This window comes from Capricornis sumatraensis, chromosome 1, assembly GCF_032405125.1.
Source record: "Capricornis sumatraensis isolate serow.1 chromosome 1, serow.2, whole genome shotgun sequence".
Taxonomy (NCBI): domain Eukaryota; kingdom Metazoa; phylum Chordata; class Mammalia; order Artiodactyla; family Bovidae; genus Capricornis; species Capricornis sumatraensis.
Window position 1 is genome coordinate 203,558,237 of NC_091069.1, and position 22,807 is coordinate 203,581,043.

Sequence of the window (22,807 nt, forward strand, 5' to 3'; positions counted from 1 at the left end):
TCCATGGGGTTGCAAAGAGTCGGGCACGACTAAGCGACTAACACACACCAGCTACTTTGTGCTGAGGCCTTCCCAGGTGGGTGTTGCTAGTGGTAAAGAACCCACCTGCCAATGCAAGAGACGTGAGATGTGGGTTCAATCCTTGGGTCGGGAAGATTCCCTGGAGGAGAGCATGACAACTCACTCCAGTATTCCTGCCTGGAGAATCCCCATGGACCAAGGAGCCTGGTAGACTACAGTCCATAAGGTCAGAAAGAGTTGAAAGTGACTTAACATGCACCTATGCACACACTTTGAAGCTGAGGTCACTCCTTGAAGCCTGAGCAAGGACCCCTCTGGGACAGCTCAGGTGGGCAGGCTTTCTCTCTCTCTGAGCCTCCATCTGGTCCTGGGAAACTCTTACACACCTTTCAGAATATCCTAGAGTTTTTGAGAAACAATTAAGACTGTTCTTGCTCCAGGAGGGTTTTAATTTCTCATATTATCTCGCTCAGTTCCTTTAGGAATGATCATATCCTGGGAACAAGGAATGTCCAATGTATCACTCCAGGAGTTAAAATCCAAAAGAGGGTTTGTATCTGTTGGTTGATTGAATGCTTGTTTCATGTGGGTAGGAAGTGAAAGACTTTTCTTGTAGAACATACTTTCCACATGCTGAGATACCTTTGAAGACAAAATATAGTAATTAAATCTATGAATCCATTCAGTAACTCAGCATATTCTTCAAAGACACAGGTAGCAGAGAGGCTGAGGTAATTCCAGGCATAGGGAATCTACACAATTGTGGAAGACATGATTCTAGGATGTGGCAGGCTTTTTCTTCCAGAATTATAGTGTTTGCGATGTAAAACTGGGTATAGAGATGGTAGGAACTTAGCAATTCCTGTTCTTGGTCCTGCTGCGGTTCATGAGCACACATGATTATTTTACTCAGCATTCCCCCAGCTTTCCCTTTTCCAGGGATCCCACAAGAGTTCCCACAGACACCAGACTCCACCATCACCAGCACTCAGACCATCCTTCTCTGGCTGGGGCTGAAACTGTTTAGAACCTCAGCACACAGCTGGCCTTCAGTGGGCTTTGTTTTGAGACATAAATAAGGTGGCTCTGGGACTTAGTATGTGGTCAGCTGCTCAGTTGTGTCTGACCTTTTTGAGACCCCATGGACTGAAGCCAGACAGACTCTTCTGTCCATGGGATTCTTTAGGCAAGAATATCGGAGTGGGCTGCCATTTCCTTCTCTAGGGGATCTTCCTGATCCAGGGATCAAACCCAAGTCTCCTGCATTTGCAGGCAGGTAGTTTATCACTGAGTCACCAGGGAAGCCCTTGGGACTTGGTGCCCAGTACTAACCAGTGTGCTCGTGCACAAACCTGACCCTGAGGGGGACCCAGGAGATTTCTATATTGTTCACACTACTGTAGCTCAAACACCAAGCTCCCTCCATTCTAATAATATCTGAGTTCTCAAATTCTAGTGTTTTCTTCTCCTACCCCTCTCCTTGTGTGCTCAGTCCAGGTCGATCTCCTAGGTTTCTGTTCTAAAGTGTGGGTTTCCTCCTTCTTAGCAGTTCTCGCTGTAATGGAATTTTGCCCTTGATTCCCATTTTGGAGATTGAGATGCACTCCTGCTTGCTCACCTTCTGGGACTTTCAGATGTTGCTCATAACCTTTCACTTTTCCTGCTTCAGTTGGACCCCTGGGCAATCCCAATCCCAAGGACTCTGTAACTGTTCTATTTGGTTGAACATCTGGCATCAGTGGGATCTCCCCCTCCCTTTCCCCTTTCCCCACAGCTTCTGTGGTAGCCCTTCCTTGTTATGCTGGCAGATGGAGCCTGGGATGTAATAGCTCAGGTGGCCTGCATGGAGGCAGTGACATATATCAAGAACAGAAGAAATGACTACAGCCTCATGAAAATGGTATAGAGGGGTAATGTTAACAGCAAGCGAGGAAAAGATTAAGAATGACTTGGGGTTGGCCACACTATAAAGACAAAAACAAAAACAAAAAAACAAAACAAAAAACAAAACAAAAACACAACCAAAGTACTATATCAAAGCAAAGAAAATCTGATTTGAGGAAAAGAACTGTACAGTATTTTTTGTAAGTATTCCAAGAGATATAGTATCCTAACTAAAGAAAAACAAATCATTTAAAAGTGAATATCGTATTGTACCAATGTTAATTTCTTAGCTTTGACAAATGTGCCATGTTATATAAGATGTTAACACTGGGGAAAACTAGGTGAACTCTCTGCACTCTATTCACAACTTTTCTGTACCTAAAGTTATTCCAGAATAAGAAATTGAAAAAACACCACCAATGGAAACCTTGAAGCATTTCCATTAGAAGTAAAGAACTTCTTTACCTTAAAAAATTTAGACAAATAAAAACGGTTTTTGAAGGACATTTTAGAAACTCAGTACCTGGTCTGAATACGTATTGTAAATAGGTAGAGTGCTATATAAATTCTGAAAGAATTAGTTGAGGCTTCTTGGTTTCAATTTTAGGAAACTCGTTCTTTCAACAAATAATTATTAACCTATTATGGGTTTTGCACATTCTGAGATTATTCAGTCAACAAAACAGATAAAGATCTCTGCTCTAATTGACCTTACATTCTGGTGGGGTCAGAGAGAAATAAAAAATAAATATAAAGGTAATAAATGAGTGAACTATATTGTGTGATTGAAGGTGATAGGTGCTATGGGGGAAAAGAGAAGAGCAGAAAAAGGGATTGCAGGAGGATGTATGGGGCTGGGCTGTGTGCAGTTTTAAGTAGCATGAACCACACAAACCTCGCTGAGATGGGAAAGTGGAACAAAGATGCAGGGAGCAAAGCATGAGGATGTCTGGGGGGTGGGGGAAGCACCACAGCCGGAGAGAGATGTGCTAAGGTGGAGCCTGCCTAGATGTTCAAACAGCATCCAGAGGTGAATGGCAAAAGCAGTAACTGATGGAGAGAGATGTCAAGATGAGGTCAGGAAGGCAAGGGTGGTGACGGGTGGGGAGGAGCACAAATCATACATGACTTTGAAAGAGATGGGAAGCTCCTGCAGAATTTGAGCAGAAGAGTGACGCGATCTGTCATGTATTAGAAGAATCATTCTTTCCTGTTGTGTGAATAGGTTCTGGGTGGCCAGGGCAGAGCAGGAAGAAGAGTCAGAAGGCTGATGCAGTGATCCAGTGAGAGACAGTGGTCCCTTAGACCAGAATGAAGCAGTGGAGGCAGTGATGAGAAGGGGTGCTGTGGCTTATTTCAGCTCTTGCGACCAACTGTTAAACTTTTAAGAAGTTTGCCAGCTAATTGTTAAAAAATACCATTATTACACATTTATTGGCTGCTCTGGGTCTTTGTGGCTGCTCTCTAGGTGCGGTGCACAGGCTTCTCATTGTGACGGGTTCTCTTACTGTGGAGCATGGGCTCTAGGCCCACAGGCTTCAATAGTTGCAGTGTAAGGGCTCAGAAGTTGTGGTTCCTGGGCTGTAGAGCACAAGCTCAATAGTTGTGGCCTAGTTGCTTCAGAGCATGTAGGATCTTCCAGGATCAGGGATTGAACCCATGTGTCCTGCATTGGCAGGTGAATTCTTTACCACTGAGCCACCAGGGAAACCCTAAAAATGCCATTATTAAAAACTAAATTATATAAAGTTACAATTAGATATATTATATAGAAAGCTAAAGTATTAATATTAAATAGACTTCCCAGGTGGTTCAGTGGTAAAGAATCTGCCTGCAATGCCGGGGATGTGGGTTCAATCCCTAGGTTGGGAAGATTCCCTGGAGGAGGAAATGGCAACCCACTGCAGTAATATTGCCTGCGAAATGTCATGGATAGAGGATCCTGGCAGACTACATTATAGTCCATGGGGTCGCACCCAAAGACTCAGGCTTGATTTAGCAACTAAAGAACAACAAAATATTAAATGCTCCAAACTTATCACTTAATTATTTTATCTACTTATTTTACTATAATTGTTTATTATCATCACTGCTTTTGAGGCTGTTTCAGTTCAGTTCAGTTCAGTCGCTCAGTCGTGTCCGACTCTTTGCGACCCCATGATTCGCAGCACGCCCGGCCTCCCTGTCCATCACCTACTCCCGGAGTTCACCCAAATTCATGTCCATCGAGTCAGTGATGCCATCCAGCCATCTCATCCTCTGTTGTCCCCTTCTCCTCCTGCCCCCAATCCCTCCCAGCATCAGAGTCTTTTCCAATGAGTCAACTCTTCTCATGAGGTGGCCAAAGTACTGGAGTTTCAGCTTTAGCATCATTCCTTCCAAAGAAATCCCCGGGTTGATCTCCGTTAGAAGGGACTGGTTGGATCTCCTTGCAGTCCAAGGGATTCTCAAGAGTCTTCTCCAACACCACAGTTCAAAAGCATCAATTCTTCAGCTCTCAGCCTTCTTCACAGTCCAACTCTCACATCCATACATGACCACTGGAAAAACCATAGCCTTGACTAGACGGACGTTAGTCGGCAAAGTAATGTCTCTGCTTTTGAATATGCTATCTAGGTTGGTCATAACTTCTCTTCCAAGGAGTAGGCTGTTTACACCGGTACTATCCACATGGTGAAGGGAGTCTAAAATAGGGTGCTGTTGTGCGTCTTTTCCCAATCCTGTATTCAGTTGCATTTGGAGTTTGTCAGCCATGCTGGGAGTATTTTACACTACAGAAATTGACAAACACTGTGAATCAGGGTTCCTTTTTAAAGAGAGCAGGTCGTTAAACACTGCCCAATACACCATTGCTTGGTGCCTTCCCAACTGAACGTAGGGACATGTACCACGCCCCGTCCAATGTTTTCAGGTTCCCTTTTTCTATTATGTCCACACCCATAGAGGGCAAAAGTTTAGTAAAGAAGTTAGACAGGTATTGTTAATATTACAGCCAAAGAAAGTAACATATTTCTCTTAAGCTTCATAACATGAATGCATGTTTAGTTATGAAAAATCACCCTACCTGTGATTGAATCTTCAGTGCTGGTCCCAACTTTAATCCCATAGCGCTTCGAAGATGCTCCTCTGTGAGTAATGGCAAAGTTTCTCCATCAATTGCATGATCTTTAAATACCTTATTAAACACAAAAGATGTCAGCTTTGTTTAAATGTCTTTTTTTAAAAAAAATCTTGTTTTACATACAGATTTTCAGCTTTGGAGGAAACATTAGGACTGCTTGAGGATGACACAAAAATTGTAACATTTCTTATTTTCAGTTACTCTCTTTTCTGTGCTCCAATGGCGTATTGTTTGTGTTCTTTAACAACCCTTGGGGTACATTGCAATTCTATGAGAGTGAAAAGTATGAAAGTGTTAGTGACTCAGTTGTGTCTGACTCTTTGTGACCCCATGGACTGTAGTCCACCAGGCTCCTCTGTCCGTGGGATTTCCCAGGCAAGAATATGGGAGTGGGTTGTCATTTCCTTCTCCAGGGGAATCTTCCTGACCCAGGGATTGAACCTGGATCTCCTGCATTGCATGCAGATTCTTTACTGTCTAAACCACCCAATTCTCTCAATATAGAGCTCAATTTCAACATGGAATAGTTCTTATTTGAGAGCAGGCCCATGTTTTACTCACTGATGTATCTGTAATGCAGTGCCTGATACAAAACAGATGTGCAGTCCTCCTTGCTGGACAAATCAACGAATGAACAAATAGTCTGAGTGAAGGGATATGGGTAAAAACCATTTCAGGCCAGTTTCAAACTCTCACATTTACAGACACAGTGCCTCTGTGCCCTGCCTTAGATGAGCAGTGAAGGGAGGCGAGGAAAACGCAAGTGAGAGCTGTTGATAACACCAGCAATTGCTGGGAGGGGAACCAACTTCAGTGAGGAAACAAGAGCAGGACTTGATCCTAAACACATTTGAGAAACACCTAGAAATAATTGTGCCACTCCTAGGGGTGGGGAAGGAAGCACTCACATCCTGTTGGTAAGAGATAATGAGTCAGTAAAGTTTGGGGTCTTCGAGTTTATGTACCCACAAGGGTACATTTGGGATTATAAAGTATGAAATGCATGTGATATTATTTATTACTAGAGTAGTTATTATAAACTTCATTTTTTGACTGTGAATTACTTACTGATTAAAAATAGCGAGTTCAAACATTCAGCCCGTCAGAAGTCAGCAATGTAACATTCATTATACATGGGATTTCATGTTTCCGGCTATCAGAATTTTGTAACTCCATTGTACCAGTGGTTGATGTGGCACTTGATAAGTGGCACAGATAAAGTTAAAAAGTGACTTACTTACAGTTAATGACTAGTAATAAAATAATAAGGTTATACTTCTTGAGTAGGAAAAAATAGAACAAACATTTGTAGCAGGTATGCAAAACATAAAGTAAGTGACTTGAAGAATACAACTTGCCTCATAAGTAACTTGAGATTCTGCTTTCTCTAGAAGCCTCAGGTATAATGATGAAATTAGAATATATTGAGTACTTACAAGGTGCCAGGCACTCATTAATACAATGGTCCTTGGAGAAAGTATTATACTATTATCCCCATTTACAGATGAAAAAAATGAGACACCAAGGAGAGAGGCAACTTGTCCTAGGTCACATGTCCAGAGAGTGGAAAAGACAAGAATTGAACTTGAACTTTCATAAGCCATACTCTTAATTACTACTCTGTGACTTTTCCATTGATCCCATGAAAAGAACAAAGGGAGAAAGAAAGAGGAAAGAAAAGAAAAGAAGAATTAAAAAATTAACAGCATTACACTGAAGGAAAATATCACAAAATAAGATCTGAAAACAATTATCTCTGACATCAATTAATTATGATGTAGTTAAATCATAATGTCCTTTTCTTGCTTTCTTTCCCTTTAATATATAAACCAAAGATAATGATGTCAGATTTAGTTGGTACATTGTTGCTTGGAATTGTGTTATTAAAATCACTTGAAAAAGTAAACTATATACTTGAAAATGTAACATTGACATAAACCTCAAAAACTTGCCAACCCACCATTTTTATCTCTGATTTTTACATTTTTATCACTGATAGGTGATACTGGTTTTACTTTCCAACTATACTGCTGCTTCTGCTGCTAAGTTGCCTCAGTTGTGTCCGACTCTGTGCGACCCCAGAGATGGCAGCCCACCAGGCTCTTCCGTCCCTGGGATTCTCCAGGCAAGAACACTGGAGTGGGTTGCCATTTCTTTCTCCAATGCATGAGAGTGAAAAGTGAAAGGGAAGTTGCTCAGTCGTGTCTCCCACTATCCTAGCTGCTGCTAAGTCACTTCAGTTGTGTCCGACTCTGTGCGACTCCATAGACGGCAGCCCACTAGCCTCCCCTGTCCCTGAAATTCTCCAGGCAAGAACACTGGAGTGGGTTGCCATTTCCTTCTCCAATTCATGAAAGTGAAAAGCGAAAGTGAAGTTGCTCAGTTGTGTCCGACTCTTCGCGATCCCATAGACTGCAGCCTACCAGGCTCCTCTGCCCATGGGATTTTCCAGGCAAGAGTACTGGAGTGGGGTGCCATTGCCTTCTCCAGACTATCCTAGCAGTTCATTATAATTTTAAAAATAGTATTTATCTATCAGATTGAATTATATGTGTAGACATTTTAACATATTGCCCTAGCACAAAAATGGAATTTAAAAATAGTTAATTTCCTACTTTTCAAATATATTTCCTTCTTGTCCTTTTTAGAATAAAGTACATATTTCTGTCATTACGACGAGTAGACTAAAACTTGTGATACAGAAGTACATGCCTCCAAAATGTTTGCTAAATGGATGAATAGGGAATATAGTAGATATCTCTCATTCTTCTTGGATGTTTGACCTTTGAACCTCCTAATTTTGGGAGAATCCCCGCATCTCAGGAGTCTTGAGGAGACTGAAACTAAAGCCAGACACTGGCTTTCCCAGCTTTCCCTGAAGCTGGGGTGTGGGTACATGACTCAAGCTTCACCAGTCGGAGGCTTCTGTTCCAGGAGAGCCAATGACATAAAAAGGACGAGATCATTAGGAATGCTCTTTGGGGTCAAAACCAAGTTAGAACTCGTTATGAAGAAAGTATATTTCAAAATGTCTTATTTTTTTTTAAGTCACTTTACTTTAAAAAAAGTATTTAAATGTTACATCACCTGAGCATAGTCTGAACAACCCGGAAGGCCACTAATGAAGTTGTACACATCATTCACGGTCCATTTCTGAATATCTTCATTCAAAGATAGATCTTCCTTGATTGTAAGCAGGACGTGTGTTCCTTTAAAATGGAAAGGAAATTATTTTGTGGGAAAGGGTGAAGCTAAGAGTACATTAATTGTCGCATATTCTATTACCACAGAGCGGCTCCTTGATGTAGATCTATGTAACCCCCTTAAAAGCTATTGAGTTACTGAGAGATGATTTCTAAAAAAGCTTAGCTGTCTCCTTTCTTTTCTTCCTCTAAAGGATCTTTAATGACTGCCTTATCATAAATAAAAACAAAGTTCCAGCTTCTCTCAGATTTCAATAGAAATACCCTGTGGATTTCATTCTCCAGATTAACACCATGTTCTATGATGTTACATGATTTATGATGCTCTCTAAGCCATACAAGAATTTAGCTCCATCTTCATCAAAATGGCAAATTAATACTTTGTCAGGGAAACAAGCTGGCGTGGTGGCTAGATTACACATGCCCCAATCCCTGTGTTTTAAAATATTTTTATCTAAAGAAATTCCAGTTTTATATATTTTTTAAACTAAAAAAGTTCTAGAAAACTATTCAGTGTGTTTGGCAGGGGATAGTGTGTTAATACTTTTAGATTAAACTGTATCATAACAATAATGAACATTGAAAGAGAGTCTGTCTATTTTTTCTATTACTACACTTAAATACAGGGGAGATTGAATCATACTTCTAAGAAAGAAGCCCCTCTATTTTGTGCTGAAGAAACTAAATTAGATTAAAATTTTAATTAAAAATTCTGGTAGGTTTTCCCATCTTTCCCCATATTTATACCTTTCTAGACTTCACTGAAAATTCTCTATATAATAATATATAAAAAGAGGTACATTTCACTGTTATGGCTGATTGGAACTAATGTAGTAAGTTTTTCAAGAGGTGGTAATTCTAAGTAGGATGGATAAAAAGAAACACAATGGTTACAGATCACTGTGTAATAATTTCAGGGACCTGACAATGTGTGGTTCCTGAGGACTGGCCCCTGGACACCTACCTGGCTGAGATGATCGACGAGCTGGGGGGTACACCCCGTTCTTTTCTCCACAGGCTGCCAAACCATGCTCTGAGGGCTTCTCCTTCCCGTCGTCCCAAGCCTTTTCTTCCAGGGGAGTTCCCTGAGCTCCCCAAGGCTTTCTGTGGCTGGGCTCCAGCTCTCCACAGGTGTCAGCAAGAGCTGTAGCTGGCTTTTCACTGGTTTCACCCAACGTGTGATTGTCCAGAGCCTCCATTTCTGGGTCTTTTGAATACTCGTTCTCTTCATAGAGAACTGCATGGGTTTGGCCTAGGGGCTTCTCTTCTACTTGACTTTTAGAACTCCCAGGGTCACTGTCTAGAGCTTTCTGACTCCCGGTACCTCTCCTGAGACGACGACATTTCTGCCCCCAGTTCTCTGTAAAGCGTGGACCAGTCGCCACTATCATGGGGTTTCCCTTAAGGTTTCTCAGGGTGCTTCTGTGAACGTGCAGGTCACTGGCTGGGAGCATGCCCCTGCCATGGTAGGTGGCTGGGCCCACAGGGATACTGGAACCATAAATGAATGGGATCCCTAGGCCTGCTAGTCCCTTAGAATTAACTCTTTCTATTCTCCTTTGCTGGTAAATGGCATGCATTTCCATTTCCATCCTAAAAACAAAACAAAATATTTTATAAACCCAAGAAAACCATTAGAAAAATACTTTTAATGGCCCTCTGCCTTCCCTAATGTAGCATCTCTGCTTTTCCTGTAAGTCTTTAGGCCATTTATCTGAAGTTTGTTGGGCATAAACATGAATCTCCCTGAAAGCCATTGGAAGGAGAGTTTAGAGTAAGATCAGAGGATGAAGGGTTTGGCCAGGTCTCACAGTGGAAGTCCAAGGCCAGTCTTTAGAACATTATCTCTACTGGATAAGGCAATTTTAGCAGGGATGGGGAGAACACAACACAGAGTAGTTTCTTGCCAGAGATTAATCCTCAAAGAAACTGAAGTCCTGGGAAGAAGGTTTTAAATGGTGCAGGACAATTTTAGTGAGACTCAAGAAATGCAGTGGGTCTCAACTGCTAAAATTAATGACATGGTAAGAATAAGGGAAGGGAGGAGGGGTGGAGGGCTTGTTGGCATTTTTGCTTACTTTACTTTGCTTATTGGTCATCACCTGAACCCCTTAGTGTCCACTGATGAGAAAGTTGACTCTGATGCCTTTTTTCACCCACAGCCATCCCTGGTCATTATTACTGTCTTCTCTTGATTGCTGAAGGCTGCTTTTAGGCTAATGAGGGGGCTGTCTGGGCTCTGGTGGCATAGTTTGAAGTGGGATTGGCAAGCTTGACTCCTATCTTTGGGCAGAATTGAAGTCATTTAAGACAGAATTGCCAATATGAATTTCAAAAGAATCATAGGTAGGCATTTAATTATGAGACATCGACTGATTATTATGATCTATAAACTTAGCTTCACTGTGTAATCTCTAATCTTGCTTTTATCTTTAACCAACCTGTGTACATGTTTGTGTATGTCTCTTTTTGTAGTATTCCTGAAATGCTTTTTGAAGTAATCAGAATGTGTGTGCATATGTATATAATCGGTGAATACACATACACAAATCCCCGGAGAAGGAAATGGCAACCCATACCAGTATTCTTGCCTGGAAAATCCCATGGACCAAGGAGCTTGGCAGGCTATAGCCCATGGGGTCACAAAGAGTTAGACGCAACTGAGCAACTAAACAGCAATGACATATACACAAATGTAACAACATATACAAAAGCAACAATATAATAAATGAATGAATATATTAAAAAGTATATAAATAATATATATGTATTTATATTAAATGAATACACAGACAAGTGAATGAATAGAAAATAAAACAAGATTGTTACATTACCTGGCAGTATGCTGCCTTTGAATCATTTCATTTCTTCTAGCCATTGCCTTTACGGATTCAGGTGGCAAAATGCCCCAACCTTAAACAAGAAAACCACCATCCCACCCAATGAACAAATTAAAAATATTCACTTGAAGATAATAAAAAGAAAATATAATGATTTAAAACAGTATCTGCAAAAAACTACCAACAGAGCACAATGTTGGAAATGATGTCAATTCATGACTGTCAGCATCTTAGAGTCACTTTGGTGATGGCATGATAACACTAAATAATTTGGGGGGGAGGGGCTGTACTGTATGGCTTGCAGGATCTTATTTCCCTGATACTGAACCAGGGGTCCTGCAATGAAAGCACTGTGTCCTAACCACTGGACTGCCAGGAAATCCCCCAGATAATTTTTTTTCTTTAAGTATGGGTCTCATAACTGGCAATGTTTTCCTACCATACTTCAAAAGGAAAAAGATGAAATTAACTGTGGATCTCTTGACTACTTGCTTTTGAAGTAAAAATTGATGACTGTTTTGTTTTTTTGCGGGGCGGCGGGGGCGGGGGGGGCGGGGGGGGGCGGGGGGGACGGTAAGAAGAATTAGTTGACCTTAAAAAAAAGTAACTAAGTGCTTCCTGATGTACTGAAATCCCTGGAAATAAATACAGTGATTTAAGGGGATAAAATACAAAGTTCTCTATGTTGACTTTTTGGTGCAGCTGAGGCAAATACTTTTTACAAAACAATTTCAATGGAGTTGAACAGCAATTACATTCTTTGTGTCAACCTTTCAAAATGTCTTGAAATAATGTCAGTGTCATCAGAATTCAAGGCTCTATTCTTGCCTGGTAACTTCATGCTTATACTGATTTTTTCTTTTTTTTTTTTCTCTGGATTCCTAACACATTTAGAGTCTATGCTGGTGCTTCTCAAATAATCCATGGTGAAAGATTTTTTTTTTCTTTTAAAATTTCCAACCCATGGACTCTTTAAAAATACATAAATGATGTTTTAGAAAATTGAAATGAAAACAAGAATGAACACAAGCACAATTTGAAATGATCAGATTAATAGACATAAAATTACCCTGTCAAATGGCTGTAAAAGTTTCTAAACCTTTCTGTCTAAGCGTTTATTGTTCAAACACTTCTCAGACCAGCATAGGTCTACAGACCACACTCTAACAATAACAGACACACCAATGACACTGATTATACATAGTTTTGTCCAATGATAGTTTTTCACGTATAAATCTGTTCTCCCCAACAAGAGGGCTAGTATCATGAAGGCTAGAACAGATTTATATTTGCCTTGCACCAAGCTAGCAGAGCTCATTAAACTCCTGTTAATAATAACCTATCTTGAAGTACACCATACACTATTTTTATGAGATTCTTTCTCAGTTGTAAAATTCAGAGGCTAGATGACATAACCTCTATAACTTCTTCTGACTCTAAAACTCTACGTTTTTGTAGTTCAGTGGTTTCAAGATATGCTCCTTGAGATAGCAGGCAAGCATGAACCTGCCAACCCATGGGCTAATCCCCAAGGATGCAGAGAACGTCCGCGTAAAAAGACCAGTGCAGAGGGCACAGGTTTCATCACCTAGACTTTAGCAGCCTGTAAAATCTGGACTCATCAAATCTATTTCAAGTTTCCTTTTCTTTCTTAAATAGTTGACATCAAATTTAGTGCTAGTCCAGTTGTAATAAAACACTTTTTACCTAACATCCCACTTTTTGAAATTGATCCCTGTCTCAATTTCTCTTTTGCTCACTTAGGAGAGGAAAGTCGTTCAGTCGTGTCTGACTCTTTGTGATCCCATGGACTGTAGCCTACCAGGCTTCTCAGTCCATGGGATTTTCCAGGCAAGAGTACTGGAGTGGGTTGCCATTTCCTTCTCCAGGGGATCTTCCCGACCCAGGGATCGAACCCAGGTCTCCCACATTGTAGGCAGACACTTTACCCACTGAACCACCAGGGAAGCCAACTTAACTTAGTAGCTCATTTTTTATAGGACTGAGGCCCTGCCTTGCTCTTGCTTACTCTCTTACACATCAGCCTTGGGGTGGGAGACTGACCTCTGTACCTGGGACAGCCTGCCTGTTTGTATCCAGCTATTAGCAGTTTCTGGATTTTTAACCACTAAAAAATTCTCTCTGGGTCAGCAATGCAACTGTTTCACAGGTCTGCTTAGCTGTTACCTATAACTTTGGGCTATGTATTTACTGGGGTTTTGCTGTCAGAGTGGGCTACCATCCAGGTTCAGCTATTGGGCCTGTCCAGTTTCAGATCTGGCCCTTGCTCAGACTCATCAAAGTGGATCCATGCACTGTGGTGTGCAATATGCTCAAATCCAGGCAGGTCAGCGTCTTCAATGGCCCTGGCACCAATCATATTTCTTTTTGTCTCAGGCTTTTTACTCATATTATTCCTATCAAAAGTTGTTAGAATTGGAGAACTGGGGGAAACAGAAACTCATTGAATACAGTTTTGAGAAGATAAGATGAATCAGTTTCATCTTCAAAACTGTGAGGAAATTCTCACCTCTTATTCTCTCTGGAGCCCCACATTCATGTTTTTGTTGACACTATGCTGAAATTGCTCCTATTGAGATAATTAATGACCTCCACAAAGCTACATCTAATCATATATTCTTGGTCCTCATCTTACTTGATCTCTGAGCTGCATGCTTGACACAATTGCTTACTCTTTCCTTAAAAGCACTTTCTTCCCTTGGCTTCCAGGCCTCTATCCTCACCTGGGTTTTCTCCCACCCCACTGGTTGCTCCTTCTGTATCTCCCTTCATCTTCTAGATCCTGTTGGTGTGTCCTAGGGGTCATCCTTTTAACTTCTAACTCATCCTTTTTAACTCATTTTATAAATGATCTCATCGAGTCTCATATATACTGATGATTTCCAAAATTATATTTCCAGGTTATCTCCAGATGTCCTCTCTGGACTGCAGCTGCCTTCTAGACATCTCCTGTTGATTGTCAGGCAGGCATTGCAAATGCCTGTGCTATCTCTCCCACCCCAAAACTCTTCCTTTCACAGTCTTCCTCAACTCAGTGAATAGCAACTTCCCCTCTCCCATTTCTCAGCCAAAATTTTTGATGTCTTCCTTAACACTTCTCCTCGTCTCACATCTCATATCTAAACTCTGAGCAAATCCTGTTGTTTCTCCCTCCAAAGTATTTACAGAATCAAACCATTTCTTACTAGTCCTACTGTAACCACCCAGGACCAAGCCATCATCATCTTTTGACTATTCTAATAGCCCATCAACTCCCATCAGTTTAACTCCAGAACTTGAATCCTATCAAGTTTGTCCCTAACACAGCAGCCAGAGTGATCCTGGTAAAATGTAAGTCAGACCATGTCATTCCTTTGCTCAGACTCCTCAAGAGCTTTCCCTGTTCTCCTAAGTAGAAGGCAAGTTCTTACTGGCCTATCAGACCAAATACAAACTGCCCCAGGGCCTTTTACTCTCAGATCTCATCTCCTTATTACTTCATCAGTTTCTTGTAAGGTAAGACAGATATTAATTGCAGATTTTCATGTTATTCATCAGTAAATTGATGGTTTGAGGAGTTAAGCAACTTACACAGTGGTGGAACCAAGATTTAAACCTAGATAGTAATTGTAGAAACTATAAGCATTATCACCATACAGTTTCACCTCCAAAATTTAGCAATAAATTTCATGGCAAGCTTAATGCAGCAGTCCAGTTCACAGTGGTTCCAGAGATGAGAGACATCAGTTTCTCATACCTGAGTAGACATGATTGGACAGCAAGTTTGGCATGTTTGCATTTGATAGAGCAGAAGATCCAAACTGGGAAGGAATACAAAACTGTCTTGGGTCAGCTGGTGCTACAGTAGGAGGCAATAAATCTCTAAGGAAAAAGATACAAAATAGGTAAAATGAAAATGGATTTGTACAAAATTTCCATTGCATAGGCAGTGAGATTTTTTTTTTAATTGCCATATGGGATTCTATCATTTCTTTCCCAAATGAGATATGAAAGTTCTGCAGTCTCTGTTGGTTTAAGAAGAAAAATGGGGAGGCAGGACTCTAGGAGAGAAGGACTGACCCACCTGACAACAAAACAGAAAAAGCAGGGAAGTTTTAGGGATGTTAGGGAAAATATGATCGAATCAAATCAATACCAATCTTTGATTTTTCATGACTATATACTATTCTTGACCATAACAGTTTTTCCTCATTTGATGAACACACTCTGGCTTGAGTTTTGCCATCTGGAATCAGTCACTACCTGGATGGACAGTTTACTTCTCCAAACTTCAGTGGTCTCTAGAAGTCCAACTCTATTGTTCATACCCCGTGAACAAGTATAATCATGAATTTTACTTCCTCCCCACATTCCAGTATATTCAAAAGAAAAGAAGATAGGAAGGTGCCAGAATGTACAACCAAAATACTGATAATTTCACTTTTATTGCAAAGAAAGAATTCTTCTATCACAGGAAATTTAGGATATCACACTGTTAGGGACTGAATTGTGTCCCCTTCCAAAATCCACATGTTAGAAGTCCTAATCACTCCATGTGACTCTGTTTTGGAGATAGGACCTTTCAGGAGGTAATTAGAGTTAAATGAAGTCATAAGGGTGGAGCCCTTACCCAATAGGACTGGTGTCCTTACAAGAAAGAGAAGAGACACCAGAAGTGCTTGCACACAGGAAAAAAGGCATGTGGGAACACAGTGAAAAGGCAGTCTAGTCTGCAAGCCGAGGAGGGAAGCTTTGGGAGAAACCAAACGGGCCAGCACCTTGATCTAGGACTTTTAGCCTCTAGAACTGTGAGACATAAAATTAAGCCACCCAGCCTGTGATATTTTGTTATGGCAGCCCTAGCAGCCTACCCATCCACGTTTGCTCCTGGGCAATGGCAGGTGCTCATTAGCTGTTTACTGAGACAGGGTGTCAAAGAGGCTTCAGAGGGGAAGGGATGGGAACTTTGTTGAAGATGTGGCCTCCAGACTTACTGCACCACAGTTCCTTGAGATAACATTAGACTGTAAGACAACACTGAGGTTAAAGCGTTTGAAAACTTAGTAACATCCATTTTCTCCTTAGACCAGAATATCGCATTGGAGAGGAATACCTATCCACACTTGGAGGTTCAAATGGTGAGGGGACCACTGGAATTCTCTGCTGCCCTGATGCTGGCAGTAAAGGGTTCATGGCCATCATTGGATTTATCATCAATATCTCTCGCCACTGATGGAGTTCTAAAAAACAAAAAAGATAGATATGTTAACATATACCTCCATTTTTTTGGCAGAATGAATTCTTGAAATGATGAACACCTTTTGTATTTTCCCAATACTTGGGAAGACTAGCTACACCAAGCTTCCAGTTACACAAAAACCCCTCCATTGTAAGCACCCAGATACACTTGTTAAACTCTGTGTGCCTTTGGAATTTGTTGGAGAGTCCACAAATACCACACCACACGATGACCAATAATAAAATTAAACCAGTTTTGCAAGGTTCCAGAAATACCATTTTGTTTTATTACAACTCATTTTGATTTCTATACTTCTTGATGCACAAATGCATGTATACTCCCATATGCTAAATTTGAAAAGATTAAAACAGAAAAGAGGAGGAAAATCTTCCTAAAGGCCCAAAATACATCGAATTAAAGTGATTCCATCACTTCATGGGAAATAGATGGGGAAACAGTGGAAACACTGTCAGACTTTATTTTGGGGGGGCTCCAAAATCACTGTAGATGGTGACTGCAACCATGAAATTAAAAGACGCTTACTCCTTGGAAGAAAAGTTATGACCAACCTAGATAGCATATTCAAAAGCAGAGACATTACTTTGCCGACTAAGGTCCATCTAGTCAAGGCTATGGTTTTTCCTGTGGTCATGTATGGATGTGAGAGTTGGACTGTGAAGAAGGCTGAGCGCCGAAGAATTGATGGTTTTGAACTGTGGTGTTGGAGAAGACTCTTGAGAATCCCCTGGACTGCAAGGAGACCCAACCAGTCCGTTCTAAAGGAGATCAGCCCTGGGTGTTCTTTGGAAGGAATGATGCTAAAGTTGAAACTCCAGTACTTTGGCCACCTCATGCGAAGAGGTGACTCATTGGAGAAGACTCTGATGCTGGGAGGGATTGAGGGCAGGAGGAGAAGGGGACGACAGAGGATGAGATGGCTGGATGGCATCACTGACTCAATGGATGCGAGTCTGAGTGAACTCCGGGAGTAGGTGATGGACAGGGAGGCCTGGCGTGCTGCGATTCATGGGGTCGCAAAGAGTCGGACACGACTGAGCGACTGAACTGAACTGAACTGAAAATGAATAGAGGCTGATTTCACGAGACTGTGTATAACTAAAACAAGTTATATCCAAACATATAATACATAAACACAAGCTTTCACAACTTTATCTAGAACATAGTGATCAGAAAATGTGACCATTGTAAAAGAGATAAAATTTTGTCTTATATTTTCTTGTTAATTATTAACATTCTTTGAATAATTTAAAATATTAAAAGAGTGCTAATCAAACAAGTCACTTTAGCTTCTTCATCCTCAATTGTTACTTTTTTAAAAATTGAGATAGACAACAATTTTTGAAAAAAAAAAAAAGGAAATTAGGAAGAAAATGTTCTAACTCTTCAAAGTAGCAATGTTTCTTTTTCTCTTTCTCATGCATATATTTAATTTTTAAAATAGTTAATACATTCATATGATTCTAAAACTAAAAATATAATGGTATATAAGTAGGCAATTGGGGCTTCCCAGGTTGGGCTAGTGCTAGTGGTAAAGAATCTGCCTGCCAATGCAGGAGACATAAGAGAGGTGGGTTCGATCCCTGGGTTGGGAAAATCCCCTGGAGGAGGGCATGGCAATTCACTCCAGTGTTCTTGCCTGGAGATCCCGTGGACAGAGGAGCCAGGCAGGCTACAGTCCATGGGGTTGCAAAGAGTCAGACATGACTGAAGTGACCTAGCACGCTTGCATGCAAGTAAGCAATCACTTCTTCAGCTTCTTTTCTAGATCTAAACCTACTGATCAATTTGGAAATTCAAGTCCATAGGTCACTTAACACTGGCTTTCACATTCATAAATTTTTTAAAAAGTTCTTTATGTGGATTTATTTTCATTGTATATCTGGGAGGCCAATATAATTTCTTCTCTGATAGCGGCCTCAGGGTAGTGACCAGTCAGATTCAGGATACAAATATCTGCCAGATGCCTGCCAGCCAGGGTGAGATGCCAGGAAAGAACACAGGCCAGGTGTATCAGCTGTGGGCTTGCATTTCTGGTGAGGACACTGTTCCGTGGCTTGGCTCCTCCATATCTGAGGTTTGGTGCACAGCCATCATTTTTCCCATAGTTCATTATACAAAAGAACAACAGGCTAGGCCAGGCTGCTCAGTTGGTGCTAAGTGGCCGGGGTGTAGTGGGCTCTTCCAATTTTTGGAAAAGTAATTTTAATAAAGGCTTGAGAACTCTGTTCTTTCACCATGGGAAAAAACAACAACAATGACACAGGACACAACTTGATGTTTCCTTTTGAAACATTACTGAACATTGATCTGTGTCATGAATTGACAGATTCTGGTAGAAGTTTGAACTTACCTATGAGTGAGAGAGAATCTTTGACGCTATAATGTACCATGCTCATCTTGCATGTTATGAGATGCCTGAGACAAATTTGGAGGAAGGGGAACAAAGAAAGGGAGCAGTGCAAAATCCTGCCAGAGCAAGCATTGCCTAGAGGCTGACCACCCTGCTACCTTACACGTGTTACCACAGGGAAGTGCCATGGAGATTCGTTAACCAAAAGTTGATGAGATCATCTCACTTTGGGATTCCTCCAAAGCAGGCTGGGCCAAAGACTTGAATGCAGGTAAGGTGTGCAGTGGTAAAGAATCTGCCTGCCAATGCAGGAGATGCAAGAAGGTTCGATTCCTCTGTCCAGAAGATCCCTGGAGAAGGGCATAGCAACCCATTCCAGTATTCTTGCCTAAATAATCCCATGGACATAGGAACCTGGAGGGCTACAGTCCATGGGGTTGCAAAGAGTCAGACACGACTGAGCACACACACACACACACACATACACACAATTCATTTGGGAGGGGAATCCCAGGAAGCCTATATGAGGGAGTGGGTAAGTGAGACCAGGGAGGGAAGAAAGCCCACAAGAGGTGAGTTAAAGTGTGAGTTACCACTATGGGCAACCCTGCTGGGAATACTCTAAGGAAAAAAAATTGTGTTCACCCCTCATAACTGTCCCAGTGAAAGATGTAGAGTTGGCCATTTACCCTTTGATTTCTGTCAGCCCCTGCTAGAGGGCACAATTCTCCCTTGCACCCAGGTTATGTCTAAGCTAGATCCAACTAGCTCCTACAGTGTGGGTGAAAGCCTTCAGTCTGAAGCAGAGAGAGTCAGGGGCTTAAGATGGGATATGGCCTCTGTGGTTACAGGTGAACTCAGAAAGGTTAACTGGGTAAGGCAGCAACGATGCATGGTTCTGTGAGGCCAGGTGATTACCTTCTAATGTCATTCCACCGGATAATCGACACAAATGCCTTTCTTCTGGACCTCCGGATTCACCAGGCAGAGGCATATTCCTACAAGGCTCTGTAGGGTCCATGGTCTGCAACCACACAGCATGATTTTTTTCAGTTATTCATGTGTTCAGTGAAACAAGTGAGGAACTCAAAGGTATCAGGCCCATGGAGCTGAAGAAGTGAGGCATCAGAGACAAGTCTCATCCAAAGCCCTCCTTGGTACTATACCTGTTCCGGATTTCACAATGCTTGGGTCTGCTTTCTTTCCTTTTGTGCAATACCAGGGGGACTGAATGTAATCTATAAAATTTTGTAACCCTTCTGATATGGTAATTTATTAGTTTTAATTGGCCTACCAAATTTTTACTTAAGATGTAAACTATTCCAAAGTCTGGGAAATGTCTCTATGTCAGGAAAGTCCCTGGGGAGGACAAGGAGTCATTGGCATCTTCTACACCTGAGTGCGACAGTCTGGGCTCTGCTTGGCTTCCCTACTTTCTGTTCATCTTTACACTTGTGAGTAAGTGCTCATTTATATGTAACTATAACATCTCTTGATGCCCCAATTTAAAAAAAAGACAAAAACCATTGCCCAGTGCTATAGACCTTATGTCTCCCCTCAAAATTCATAGATTGACACCTAACCCCCCAAAACAATGGTATTTTGAGGTGAGGTCTTTGGGAGGTGATTTGGTCATGAGAGTGAAGCCCTTGTGTATGAAATTAGTATCCTTAGAAAAGGGACTTCAGAGAGTTCCCTCAACCTTTCCTCCACATGGTACACAGTGAGAAGAAGACCATCAGCAGGCCCACACCAGACACTGAATCTGTTAGTGCCTTGATCTTGGACTTCCTGGCCTCCAGAACTGAGAAAAAGTAATTTCTGTGTTTATAAGCCACCCAGAATATACTCTTCTGTTATAGCATCCTGAATGGATGAAGGGACCTTTAAATGTTGTACCTGTTATCTTTTGAATGTTCCAAATTTCATATATGTATATATTTATAATTATACGTCTATTTATTTTTACATAGACATTATTTTTTAGAGCAGTTTTGGGTTCACAGCAAAACTCAGTAGACAGTAGAAAGAATTCATATGTACCTCTCCGCTACTCATGCATAGCATCCCCACTATCAATATCCTGCACCAGAGTCTTACATTCATTACAGTGATGAACCTACACTGACACATCGTTATTACCAAAAGTCCATAGGTTAGCTTAGGGTTGGCCCACTCTTTGGGTTGCACATTCTTTGGGTTTTGACAAATGTATAATGACATGCTTCCCTGGTGGCTCAGTGGAAAAGAATCCACCCGCCAAGCAGGAGATGCAAGTTCGATCCCTGGGTTGGGAAGACCTCCTGGAGAAGAAAATAGCAACCTATTCCAGTATTCTTGCCTGGGAAATCCCATGGATAGAGGGGCCTGGCAAGCTACCGTCCATGGAGTCACAAGGAGTCAAACACGATTGAGTGAGTGCACAACAATAACAAGAATCCACCATTATAGTTTCATATTGAACAGTTTCACTACTCTAAACCAAATTATGTTTTAAAGCAAATGGAGTTGGAGACCTCTAAGGAAATATTCTGGGGTTGACCATATCTTTCACTTTACCAGCCAGATAGATAATTATTTGAAACTCCAAATGTGTGTTTCTACAAACTCACCATTTTGGAGTTCCTCAGTCATGGATCTACCCCTGAGTCTTTTAAACATTAACTTTCACATTTTCAGGGTACCTTCTTCTACAGGTAGACAGTTATGAACCAAGGTCACTTTGCTGTGGCAGATGAAATGCTCTTGAGTCAAAGTATAGACTGGGATATCTGTTCTGAATGCAGAGTGTGTCTGATAATCCCCAATGTGAGAATGCACTGATGCTTAGGTTTGCATTCAGGCTGGATTTCTTTGACCTAGAGCTCTAATCCTGGATGCCCAGCACTTTAGGAGGATGAAGACTCCTTAATCCCTGTCTTCAGACTCTTACCCTCAACAAACCCCTCCAGGCAGCACACAGACGATTTAGCCAGTGCTAATTCTGTCTCAACTGATTAGGGCAATAGTAGTAAGACATGAACTCCATGAACTAAAGCCCTTGCCGAATCAGCAGATATTGACTTGAGTACTCCTACTACCGACAATGCTTGCCTGTGCACAGCAACCAGGTGCCAATTTCATTACATTTCTTTACATGGCTTTACTCTGACCATTTGTTAAAGTCAGTACAATTTAAATTTGGTCAACCCTAAATTTGAACAAGCAAGGTCCATCCTAAAGGAAATCCGTACTGAATAATCATTGGAAGGACTGATGCTGAAGCTGAAACTCCAACATTTTGGCCACCTGATGCAAAGAGCTGACTCATTTGGAAAAAACCCTGATGCTAGGAAAGATTGAAGGTGGGAGGAGAAGGGGACAGCAGAAGATGAGATGGTTGGATGGCATCACTGACTCAATGGACATGAGTTTGAGTAAACTCTGGGAGTTGGTGGACAGGGAGGCCTGGCGTGCTACAGTCCATGGTGTTGCAAAGAGTCAGACATGACTGAGTGACTGAACTGAAACTGAAAATTTGAACAATTATATATAGAATACTTGTTGCATGTATGATGCATGAATCCTGGAGTTATACTCATTAAGATAAATTAAATTTTAAATAACTGCTATAGTAGGTAAGTGTTTACATTTGAAAGGTGATCAGTAGAATTAAATATTTCTACAATTCTGAGAAAAATAAATATAAATTAAAACTAGAGGGAGATACTCTTAGAGGTCTTTTGTTCAATTTAAAAAACAATCCTTGGTAGCTTCATAAATTTACTCTTCTAGGTGTCCTATATTAATGTGAATTCTTAAAAGCATGTTAATGTTAAAGTGTAATTCACATGTCCTTAAGTATATTTTCAGTATTTTATAGTAATAAACGGGAGGTCGTTTTTTTTTTTAATTAAGAAGACCAAGAGAGCTGCCCCAAAGCACTTCATGATCAAATACTTTTAGCAGAAAACCTAGCTGTGAGAAAAGAGATCATAGCAACTTTGCATTGATATATTTATATATATCATTTATATATATAACTGTATTCATTGATATAGTTAGAAGTATAGTTAGAAATAGAAATGAAGAGTCTGTTTTTATAACAAATAGGAAAATTTTTAAAAAATAATTATTTAATTCTTGTTT

The 22,807-nt window shown here is 41.0% G+C and overlaps 1 protein-coding gene across 1 annotated transcript; it reads right to left on the reverse strand.

Moving 5' to 3' along the window:
- Nucleotides 1-468: 468 nt before the first annotated feature.
- On the reverse strand, nt 469-16,268 carry SAMD7 (sterile alpha motif domain containing 7). The gene is made up of 7 exons (XM_068971709.1): nt 16,183-16,268; nt 14,827-14,951; nt 11,064-11,142; nt 9,194-9,822; nt 8,114-8,235; nt 4,970-5,080; nt 469-663 (listed from the first exon to the last, which is right to left on the reverse strand). Exons 1-7 carry the CDS (start codon nt 16,266-16,268, stop codon nt 469-471), a joined length of 1,347 nt encoding a protein of 448 aa, XP_068827810.1.
- Between the last annotated feature and the right edge of the window lie 6,539 nt (nt 16,269-22,807).